We start from the raw sequence: 12,408 nt of genomic DNA, 5'->3' as shown, positions 1-12,408 counted from the left end.
GTTTTATAGGTCCAACAGCTTACTATTACTGTTTAACCAGAAATGACTGTACAATAGAAATAAACAAATTAGCTTTACCTAACTCTTAAGAAATCCAATTTACAATAAGAAAATCTGCCTTATCCATAAGAATAAAAAAAAAAAAAAGAAACTCTGCCTTATCGAATTTTCCTTGTAAGATAGACCTATTCAAAGACCAAAGCCTGCTATTAGCATACCTCATTCCTTCTGCTGGCTGGGTCCACTCTGGAGACCAAGATATCAGACAGAAATTTGTTTGGTACACAAAGAATTAGAACTGTTAGTTATTGTCTAGGACTAGTTCCATCAAGTTATTGAAGGCTTATGTTTGCTTTTCTGTATTTTAGGAGATACGATCTAAGGAAGTAAGATCACTAATAGGATTAGAGCATTTTTTTAAGCTGTTACGAACACCTATACAGTTTTAATTTTTAATACCCTTTATTATCACATTTCAAAAGCATCTTTACTTCAATCTTTACTTCATACCTGGCATTTTATAGCTATAAATAAGTTTGACATTATAGTCATGTCTTAGAAAACTTGACTGGGTACTTTGAGGGAGATTCAGAATGCAATGTAACTTCATTAGTAATGTAATAAATAATTTGATAGGATAGAGTATGGATAGTTAATCTCTCCATTATATTTTAATTATTATCAGCTTCAATTTCAGAGATTAACCTTTCCTTGCATTGGTGATAGCTTCAGTCAAAGATTTTATGTTATATTTAATATTATACCTGTGTGATTACCTCTGATTACTTCATTACCTCTGTGATAAATAGCTATCATCTTAATTAGCATTCTGCTTTTGAACCACATCTTAAAATGAATCAAACATATATAATATATATAATATATGCCACTTATTTAACCCTTTGTGGTAGGTGTGGTAGTTTATGATAAGAGAAATATTGGTAGCTTCAAGCCTAAAAAAAACCCTTAAAAAGGTTCAAAATATATAGACCCAGATTTTCACTTGATCTTAGTCAAAAGGCTGAGAAGTGATGGACCCAAGTTTTCTTAACTAGCTTAAACTCTTTAACATTGTAAAACATCTGATAATTACCTTGAAGAACAAAATCTATTTGTGTTCCCTCTTTCCATACTTAAATATCTGTAAGAAAAAACGGTATTATTTCTCGGAGAGTAAAGGGAGGTGAGGGTGGGAAATTAATCATGTGTCCCCAGTAAATGAAAAACTGGTGTTTTTCTTCTCTTTTTTTGCTTTAATTTAAGGAGATGTATTGATACCTTCCTTGTGATTGTCTTTTATTAAACACTATCAAGATCATAACTATATATAGCAATGTGTTATGACTTTAGTTGGCCTTTGGAATTTGTGCCTTAATGGACCACTTCCTTCATTTATATATAAATTATACATAAATATATAAAATGTAAATTATATATAAATTATTTATATAAATATATGAAATTATATTTTACAACTGTGTTTATATAAATGGATATGTCCACCCTGACTATACCATCTAGGTAGAGGAAATAACTGACTGGGGTTTTCCTTCTTAAATTTTAGCATTTTAGTAATCTTATCTTGCCATCCTTCATTTAGTTTTTAGGAACTGTAAGTTTGTTTTGTTTTGCTTTTTAATTAAAAATCTGTTTTTTAAAAGATTTCATTTATTTATTTGACACAGAGAGAGAGAGAGGGAGCACAAGTAGGGGGAGTAGCTGGCAACAGAGGAGGGAGAAGCAGGATCCCTGCTGAGCAGGGGATCTTGTCCTTGAACTACAGAGCTTGATCCCAGGACTCTGGGATCACGACCCAAGCTGAAGGCAGACACTTAACTGACTGAGCCACCCAGGCACCCCTAAAATACTTTATTTTTTAGAGAAGGTCAAGTTAGCAAAATTAAGCAAAAAATATAGAGAATACCCATATACACCCTGTCCCCACACATGGACAACCTCCCCCACTATCAACATCCTGCACCAAATTGGTATATTTATTATAATTGATGAACCTACATCAACACATCATGATCACCTGAAGTCCATACTTTCCATTAGTGTTTACTCTTGGTGTCATGTATTCTATGGGTTTTGACAAATGTATAATGACATGTATCCACTATGTAGTAGTATTATATAGAATAGTTTTACTGCCCTAAAAATGCTCTGTGCTTTGCCTGTTCATCCCACCCTCCACCTTAATCCCTGGCAACCATTGATCTTTTTACTGTCTCCATAGTTTTGCTTCTTTCAAGAATTTCACATAGTTGGAATTGTACAACATGTGTCCCTATCAGATTGTCTTCTTTCACTTAGTAATATGCATCTAAGATTCCTCCATGTCTATTCATGGCTTGATAGTTCATTTCTTTTTAGTGCTAAATAATATTCCTTTCTATGGATGTAACAGTTTATTAATCCTTTTACCTACTGCAGGACATCTTGATTGTTTCTGGGTTTTGAAATTGCAAATAAAGCAATAAATGTCTGTGTGGAGATTTTGGTGCAGACATAGTTTTTAATTAATTTGGGTAAATCCAAGGAGCACATTGCTGTATTATAGTAAAAATATGTTTACTTTTGTAAGAAACCACCAAACTGTCTTCCAAAGTAACTACACTGGTTCTGCATTTCCACCAGCAGTGAATGAGAGTTTCTGTTTCTTCACATCTTCACCAGCATTTGGTGGTGTCAGCATTTTGGATTGGATGTTCTAATAGGAAGATAATAGTAACTTATTATTTTATTTTATTATTTATTATCTTGTTTTAATTTACAATTCTCTAATGACAAATGATGTTGAACATCTTTCATATGCTTACTTGCCATCTGTATATCTTCTTTGGTGAGGTGTCAAGGTTTTTGGCCCATTTTTTAATTGGTATGTTTATTTTCTTATTGGGTTTTTAAAAATTTTATTTATTTATTTGAGAGAGAGAGAGAGAGGGAGAGAGAACACACAGAGGGAGAGGGAGAAGCAGACTCCTGGTGAGCAGAGAGCCTGACGTGGGGCTTGATCCCATGTCCCTGAGATCATGACCTGAGTTGAAGGCAGAGGCTTAACCAACTGAGCCACCCAGGCACCCCTCTCATTGTTGAGTTTTAAAATTTCTTTTTATATTTTTGGATAACAACCCTTTATCAGATATTTTTTCCCAGTATGTTGCTTGTCTTCACATTCTCTTGACTTTGTCTTTCCCAGAGCAGAAGTTTTTAAGTTTAATGAAATCCAGCTTATCAATTATTTCTTTCATGAATTGTGTCTTAGGTATTATATCTAAAAAGTCATCATTACACCCAGTATCATCTAGATTTTCTCCTGTGTTATCTTCTGGGAGTTTTATAGTTTTGCATTTTACATTTAGGTCTGTGACCCATTTTGAGTTAGATTTTGTGAAGAGTACAAAGTCTGTGTCTAGATTCTTTTTTTTTTTTTTTTTTTTTGCATGTAGATGTCTAATTGCCCCAGCATCATTTATCTGTGCTCCATTGTATTGCCTTTGCTTTTTTGTCAAAGATTAGTTGATTCTATTTATGGGGATCTACTTCTGGGCTCTCTCTTCTGTTCCACTGATATATTTGTCTATTCTTTTGTCAATACCATACTGTCTTGATTACTGTGGCTTCATTGTAAGTCTTGAAGTCAAAGTGTTAGTCTTCCAACTTTGTTCTTTTTTTCAATATAGAATTGACTGTTCTGTTTTTTTGTTTTTTTGTTTTTTGCCTCTTTTAATAAACTTTAGGATCAGTCTGTTGATATACACAAAATTACCTTACTGGTATTTTTAGTGGGATTGCATTGAGTCTATAGATCAAGTTGAGAAGAATTGATTTCTTGACAATATTGAACTTATAATCTCTGAAGATATCTTCATTGGACACCTTTCCATTTATTTACTTCTTTGATATCTTTCATCAGTTTGTACTTTTACTCATAGGAAATGTTAGTTTTTAACTAAGAGGTTTTATTCATTTAAGAAGTCCATTTTACCCCTGTGATCATTAGTGGCCTTGTAAAAGAGGCCCACAGTATCCCTGTGAAAGGTTTGGCAAGTACTTATAAATGGCTAGGTTTGGTGGACAGCTCTTGCTATCTGACTTGGTTTTTCACAGAATTAGGCTTTTAAATTGATACAGACTTTTGCTCATACCTCCAAGATTTTTATTATTATAATCTTTAGCAAGATTCAGGAAGAAATATAAGTTTTTGTTTTTCAGATCATGGTAAACAGGGTGGTCTCTTACTGGTCTTGTTTTAGTCCTATTCTGAAGTATGTTTTACCAAGAGAAACAATCGGAATTTATCTCTACTTCTGAAATAAACATCAAATTTCAGTAAGATTATTATATTATCTTCTTTTTAAAAGAGTGTATCTGATATTATTCTTTATATAGTGTAGCCTTTCATTTACTCCCAGCCCAAGTTTCCAGCTGCTTAAATTTCCCATTTGTGTTATAGAAGAAAATGGTTAAATTTTTTGTCAAGTCTCTAAAACCTAACTTTGTACATGACATGATACCATAAAATTTTTTAGGAAATTTAACAGTATAATTTTCTGTACAAAGTCAATAGCATTTTCTGAGATATACTCTGTGCTTATATTGTTTAAGTAATAGGTATATGGTTATTTTAAATATAAACTCTCCTTTTCAAGGTTATTAAAATTTTTCCTGCTTTCAATAGCCATTCTCTACTTAAAGTGTTACCAGCTCTAAGAATCCTCAATGGCGAAATGCTAAACTCTTATTCAGAACGGCACACTGAAGAATACTATGAACCAGAATTAGGACGTTTTGTGGTACTTTGTCAGTTCCAGATTCAAGAATTCAACTCACTAATTGAAAGCTATATTACTGGAAAAGGGTAAGACTGTTCACTTCCCCTTGTCATAATTTAAAGAAATAATTCAATCTATGTATATAATTTAAAAATACTTTGATTAATACAGTGATACTTTTTTTTGGATTAGGGCTGTGTGTTTTAGGGATATTCTCCCTTAAAAACATAATTTAAACTATTATTTAAATGCTAAAGTGTTAGATAAAATAAGTGAAATCATGAGGATAGCTTCAAGACAAGAATCAAACATCCATTCAGTCAGTCATTCAATTAATCAGTCAAAAATTTGACAATTATTGTAGGCAAGACACACAAATAAGCTAAGTATTACACATTATCCTTAATTCACAGATTAACATAAGAGAAAATTAGATAAACAGTTACAATGGAGCAAGGCAAGTTTTATAATAAGTATAGCATTTATTATATATTAAGATATATTGTACATGTATCACATTTATATATTAAATATTAGGAGAGCACAGTAGAGAAAAGCAGTCAACACATGCACATATTCAGAGGAACAGAAGCTAAGAGCAGAGACCTAATCAGATATAAAAGAAAGAGAACTTCCCATTCCCCATCCCAAGTTAGGAGTGTGTTAGTATGAATGAATTATAATTCATCTTTCTATAATTCATCTTTCTATAATTCATATTTCACTTATGGTGACTCTTCATTATAACTGAATTATAACTATAATATGTGCTTCCAAATACCTAAACTTGATCATTAAATTATAATCCTTAATATTGCTCTTCGCATATTCATACATGCTCATCTATATAAGATTTGTTTTCTATTTAAATGTTTTTTTAATGTAGACTATTTAGTTTAAAAACAAATCTTACAGCTTTAAAAATAATTCCAGTTGTTATAGATAATTAATGTTTGCTTTTAACAAATACTAAGATTATTTACAAATCTTTGTGAAAAACTAAACTTATATCTCTTTGTATATGTGTGATAATGTAGAATTTTTTGTGTAAAGGTGACCCTGATATCCCTCATGTTGAAACGTAGATTTCTCAATAACTTTGTATAATCTCTTGTCATTGCAGTGTGTTTCATTTTGGCATTGATCATGGAAAATAGACTATATTTTATATTAATAATAAATGGTGGTGAATTCAACACCAGTCATACACACTTAATATTCCAATATCAAATTGCGCCTTTTCTGCATTATTAACCACCAAAATGAATGAAATACAAAATATCGAAAACACATGGGAGGAGCCTATGCTAATGTCTAATATTACTTTTGTGAACACAGGACTGTTTATCTCTACAGTTTAGGAAATATAACTTTCATTTTGTATGGTATGGTTAAAAGTTTTATATTTATTTATATCCTGCATGTTTCAGAAAAAAAATTAAAGCAGCTTGTGGCTATATATTAAATACAGTCAGAAAATATACATTTGAAATAAGTAAATTTTTAAAAATAAAACAAATAAGGAAAGATAAATAAAATGTAGCCAAGAAAAAGGCTCATACAGGTGCAAAGTCCTTTACATTTGCTATTGAGATCCCCAAATCTGGCAAGCAGAAAGTCTGATTAATTACATAAGCCATAACCTTAATGAGATAGAAATTCAGCAGTTGTTCAAAAGGATCACAATCATTTATGCCTTCAAGTATTTGAATTCTCTTTGCAATGGATTATTTTTCCAAAGAAAAATGGGAATAAAAACTTTCCCATAATATAAGTTCTTTGTTTAAAAGTCCAATACAAATATTTTGCATGGCAAGAGTCAATGTAGAAAGTACTTTTAACTTTGTTTCATAAATAACTTCTCCAAATTTAGGCGGCCATGATTTCTCATGTTTATGGTAGTAAAAGCATGGATTTTTCTCATTCAGTTGTACCAAAAATACCTAGAATAAAAATGGTTCTAAAACTTCCAGACATTTTGTCTGGATTGACTGATCTAAATTAGCCAAACAAATACTTTCAAATTTTGTTAGAAATGAGATAAATTTTTATATAAACAACCAGAAATAAGGTTTTAATGAATGTTGTAGTAAAGCTTAATTTTCATGTCAACCACAAAAGGGAAATTTCCAAAACCTGTACAAATTTTAATATTTGCTGATATAATTCTTATTAAATGTTTTCATTGTTTGTTTAGAAATTTTGTCACCTTGGATGCTGCAGAAAATCTCTGCCATTATTTTAAGAAATTAATGACACTTAGTAATGAATACCGATATTCACATGAACATGGGAATGTAAGTATCACCCAGATTGAAGAATCTGAAGCCCAGCAAAATCATTTGGCCCCTACAAATAGTGATAGCATACTGCAAAATAGAGTTCACTCTTGTGCAAACAAATATAAACTGGACTCACCAGATACCTCTGAGAAATGGATGAACTCTGACTCTAGTCATTCCACATTAACCAACTCCTTATGTGAAGATATGGAAGGAAGAAATCAGGAAGAAATAGTAGACCAGAAGAGAGAAGATAGCAAATCAAACAGTATCCCCATCAAAAGAATCCCATTCATGGAAACAGTAATGACAAGCTCTCTGCTGTGGAATTGCCAAAATACTGAACATCGTAACAAAATGTAAGATTTATAGAAGATTTTTCTTTTACATTTGTATATCTTTTATTTTTTATGGATAGTCTTAGGTAATGTTACCAAATGATAATTTGGTAAAGGATTTAAAGCACTTTTGTATTTCATAGTAATTCCCTTAATTATGTTTTTATGATGTGTGTACAAATTATTAATTATAGTACAGATTAATTTTATTGAATTTTAGCAGGCTCTGATTTAATTGACTAGTATTTTATTAAAAAATGAGTACATGTAAAATTATGTTTCCTGCCTTCTTTTTTAAAAAAGATTTTATTTATTTATTTGAGGTAGATAGCGAGAGAGAGCACGAGTGGGGGTGGGGAGAAGGGAGAGAGAGAAGCAGACTCCCCCCTGAGCAGGGATCCTGATATGGGCTCGATCCCAGGACCCCGGGATTATGACCTGAGCTGAAGACAGACACTTAACTGACTGAGCCACCCAGGCGCCCCATTGATTTTTAATCTTTAAACAATTAAAATGAATTTTTAAGAAGAAATAAAACACTTTGCTATTCTAAAAATAATATAAAGAAAACACTGAATAATCAGGTAATTTCATTTTTTTAAAACATACTTTTCATGTGCCATTTGCTTATTGATTCACTTAATAAGCATCTATGCAAGGATTTGAATGCATGTGCTATAATTTTCTTTGGCATAACAACTGATAAAGTATGGCAATATTCTTCAAGATTAATCACATAACACCCTTCCAACTATTAAATACTTTTATTTTTTTTTCTTTCAACTTTTATTTAAATTCCAGTTAGTTAACATACAGTGTAATATTAGTTTCAGGTGTATAATACAGTGATTCAACACTTCCATACATTACCTGGTTCTCATCACAACAATACCCTCCTATATCCCCATCACCCATTTAACCCATCCCCCTGCCCACCTCCCCTCTAGCAACCTTCAGCTTGTTCTCTATAGTTAAGAGTCTGTTTTATGGTTTGGTAACTATGAAATACTTTTAAAAAGCTAATGGCTGGCGCCTGGCTAGCTCAGTTAGTTGAGCATCCGACTCCTGACTTTGGCTCAGGTCATGATCTCGATCTCGGGGTCCTGGGATCTAGCCCTGCATAGGCCTGGCTCCCTGCTTAGTGGGGAGTCTACTGGAAGATTCTCCCTTTATCACTCTCCCTCTGGCCCTCTTTCTGCTCGCATGCCCTCTTTCTCTCTCTAAAATAAAATAAATAGATCTTTAAAAAAAATAAAAAGCTAATGGCTTTAATTTTTTATTGAACCAGCAAAGATTACTTTTTACTTAGGCTTGTCAACTTTTTTCTTCTTTTTTTACTTTTGGCCTCAGTGTCAAACCAACAAAATTAAAAATGGTTAAATTCAGCTTCTCCTGTAATAACAGATGCTGCATAGGGCAGAATGCAGAGTATCACAGTAGCTAATCTTGTTTTTCCTAGTCTTTATTCTTCTGGAAGTTGTCAGTATGAATGGTGATTTCTTTTCTGAAAGTTATGTTAAAAAGTTTGATATGCTGAAACTTATATGTCTTCCCTAATGCAAAAGTTTTTTAAAATGTATTGAAAGTGGCTCTAACACTTCCTAATTTATAATTCATTAATTTATTTAATCAATTGCTTTTGCTCTGTAGGGGAGGAAAAATAGCTTTTACTTCTATCCTTCTAAGTTCTCAGCTGGAATCCCTGTCACAAAAGGTGGATTAATAAGAGAAAAGCATAGACATGTACTATATGCTGGCTAATTGAACATAATAATAAAAAATAAAACAGAAAAAAGAAATGTATTTAATATAAGTTTTACATGACATGGGAGTCTTCATAAAGAAATTTAGACCTGTAGAAATAGTTAAACCTGAGCACTTTTATATTAGGTTTGATGAAAAGTAGAAGGTCGTGGAAAATACAGTTAGGGCAAAGAGTATGAGCTAAGCACAGTAAACTAGGGTAAATTTAGCAAGTCCTGTTTATTCAGATTCTTCTTGTCATCCCTTCATCTTCAGATAAGAATGCTTCTTTTCTCTAAGTTACTGGCCCATTTATCTCCTTCAGATTTGAAGGTTTTCCATCCCATTTTTACTTATGTGCCCATAGTTAAGCCAAAAAGTTCTTATTTTTAAATAATACCTTACATATTTCATGTTTACAAAAATAGTTTATGAGGACCTCTCACCTACAACTGTGTTTTTATGGATACTAAACATGTTTTCTTTTCTCTTCTTAATAGTATGGCAGCTATGGTAATCCAGGCATACTGGCGTGGTTACATCGTGCGCAGACATATTCATTTCCCCTCAAGGCTACATACTACTGCAATAGGACCCCTCATATCCCAGCCAAATTGCTGCATCAAGAATAAAACTGTTTTAAAGAAAGAAAAAAGAGAAAACACTGTGGATATCCAAGAACAGAGGGAGAAGGCTGCTATTCTTATTCAGGTTAGTTTTAATCTTTTGGTGAAATAGTCCTGAGAGATGTATTTCTCATCTTTCACTGGGTTATTCTGTATAACAGACAACTGCCAAATCTTAGTGATTTAAACTACTGGATTTATTTCTTACTCAGGTGATATGTAGGCTGCAGATTGGCTGTGCCTGTGCTTAGTATCTAGGCTGAAGGAGTAGTCTATAATTTAGAAATACTAGTCTCACGATCAATCATGAGATCACACAATCATATTTATTTATTTATTTATTTTTAAGATTTTATTTATTTATTTGACAGAGAGAGACATAGCGAGAGCAGGAACACAAGCAGGCGGAGTGGGAGAGGGAGAAGCAGGCTTCCCGCAGAGCAGGGAGCCCGATGTGGGACTCGATCCCAGGACCCTGGGATCATGACCTGAGCTGAAGGCAGACGCTTAACGACTGAGCCACCCAGGTGCCCCACACAATCATATTTAAACCTTCTGCCCAGATATGTCATTTGCCACATCTGCTAACATTTGATTAGCCATAACAACTCTTACTTGGCCTAATCTATAGCACCTTTTAGAAATGTGTTTAAAAATCTACTAAAATAATTGTTAAAGGCCTTCAAATACACGTTCAAATTAAAAGATTAAAAAATTTTAATTTTAATTCAAATTAAAAATTCAGAAAGTGAGTAGTGAATAGACATGATTCACCCTCACCAAGATCAGATTTTGAAATGAAGTTCCAGCATCACTGTTCATCCTTTTATTTATTTATTTGTCAAATATTTTTTAGAACCTACTATTTGTCAAGCACTGTTCTGGGCTCAGGAACCATAACTCTAAACAAACCATACAAGTTCTCTGCCCTCATGGAATTTACATACTGATGGAAGAGGCAGAACTAAATAAATACATAAATATAAACTAAATAAGTACATAAAATAAGGTCTATGGAAATTCATGGTACTGTGCCTGAATTGAAAGATAGTAACCAAAAATTTAGTGTTTCCCTTTATTCATTCATTCAATAAATATTTCTTGATACAAAAATCTTACTAGCTTATATTCTATTGGAATGAGCAGTTAGTAAATAAGTATGTTAGATAGTGATAAGTCTTAAAAGGAAAAATAAAGTAGGAAAAGGTTAGGAGTATCAAGGGAAAGTTTTTCATTTCAGATATGATGGAGATGGAAGACCAGAAAAGGAGACATTACAGTGAGAGATTAAGCCATTGGATGTCGGGGAAGAACATTCCAGACCGTGGAATATCTGATTTAGGAGCAAACTGCAGTGTTTAAAGAGCAGCAAGAAGCCAGTATGACTGGACAGTGATAGAGGGGAGAAGGGTGACACAAATCATAAGTCATGGTAAAGACTTTGGCTTTTACTCTGAATGACATGGGAAGATATTACAGGAATCTGAGCAGTGGACTCACATGATCAAGTTTACTTTATGTTGTGATTATACTGTAGGAAGGCAGAAGTAGAAGCAGAAAAATCATTTAGGAGCTATTGCAGTAATTCAGACAAGGGATAATGGTAGCAAGGATCAGAGTGTTGCAGTAGAAGTGGTAAGAAAATCACATTCCCGAATATATGTTGGTTTATTTTGAGGCATACATCCTTTGAAGGTAGAGCTGATGATACCAGTTCATGGGGATGTGCTATATGAAAGAGAGTGAGGAGTCATAGATGCCTCCAAGGCATTGGCATATGCAACTAGAAGAATAGCCTTAAAATTAAGTTGCTGGCTTTCACTATTAAAGCCATAGTTTTCTGGGGCGCCTGGGTGGCTCAGTCGTTAAGTGTCTGCCTTCAGCTCAGGTCGTGATCCCAGGGTCCTGGGATCGAGCCCTGCATTGGGCTCCCTGCTCTGCTGGAAGCCTGCTTCTCCCTCTCCCACTCCCCCTGCTCGTGTTCCCTCTCTCACTGTGTCTCTCTCTGTCAAATAAATAAAATCTTTAAAAAAAATAGATAAAACCATAGTTTTCAAAATTATCTTTGCTGTGGTTCTAATGAATATTAGAATTAGATTGAGTATTTCAGTTGAATTAATTCGTCTGAACTGTACTCCTAAAGGCAATGCATAGGCAAAGATGTTACTGATGCCTGAATGGTGGTGGGAGTCTGGGCAGGACAATGGATTCAAGCAAACTCTGAAGAAAAGAAGGAACCCCAGTTACTATCTCAAAATATTATTCTGCTACATGAAGAATGAATATATCATGCAGACCAAACTCCCTACTGTTATCAGTTGTTATACTTTTTTCAGCTCGCCAAACCTCACATTCTCCTCTTCTTCCAAGCATACAGCCTGGCTAGATATCCCACCTTCCCTTGCACTTTAACATGACCCCTTTTCTGAGTCCCAGTCAATACAATATGAATGAAAGATACATGCACCACTTCCATATCTGGCTCATTAAACGTGCCACAGACATTCCTTCATACTCTTTATCCTTTCTGGTTGGTTGAAACGAAGGCAGTTTCTGAGGCATCATTGGAAGCTGTCTGTTGGGATTATAGAGTCGGCGAAGTCTGGATACCTGAATCACTTTATGTTAAAGTGCTGCCCCC

At 33.6% G+C, this 12,408-nt stretch overlaps 1 protein-coding gene across 1 annotated transcript in view; it reads left to right on the top strand.

Moving 5' to 3' along the window:
* The window catches only part of LRRIQ1 (leucine rich repeats and IQ motif containing 1), a 199,301-nt gene that overhangs the window by 84,629 nt on the left and 102,264 nt on the right, over positions 1 to 12,408 (top strand). The window contains exons 14-16 of the mRNA XM_021687506.2: positions 4,685 to 4,864; positions 6,976 to 7,419; positions 9,642 to 9,852. Of these exons, the coding sequence (XP_021543181.2) occupies positions 4,685 to 4,864; positions 6,976 to 7,419; positions 9,642 to 9,852 (835 nt within the window). The remainder of the gene's footprint in view (positions 1 to 4,684; positions 4,865 to 6,975; positions 7,420 to 9,641; positions 9,853 to 12,408) is intronic.

Source organism: Neomonachus schauinslandi, chromosome 5 (assembly GCF_002201575.2).
Source record: "Neomonachus schauinslandi chromosome 5, ASM220157v2, whole genome shotgun sequence".
NCBI classification, from domain to species: domain Eukaryota; kingdom Metazoa; phylum Chordata; class Mammalia; order Carnivora; family Phocidae; genus Neomonachus; species Neomonachus schauinslandi.
Note: the sequence above shows the minus strand (reverse complement) of the source record. Positions and strands in the feature narration are given on the sequence as shown.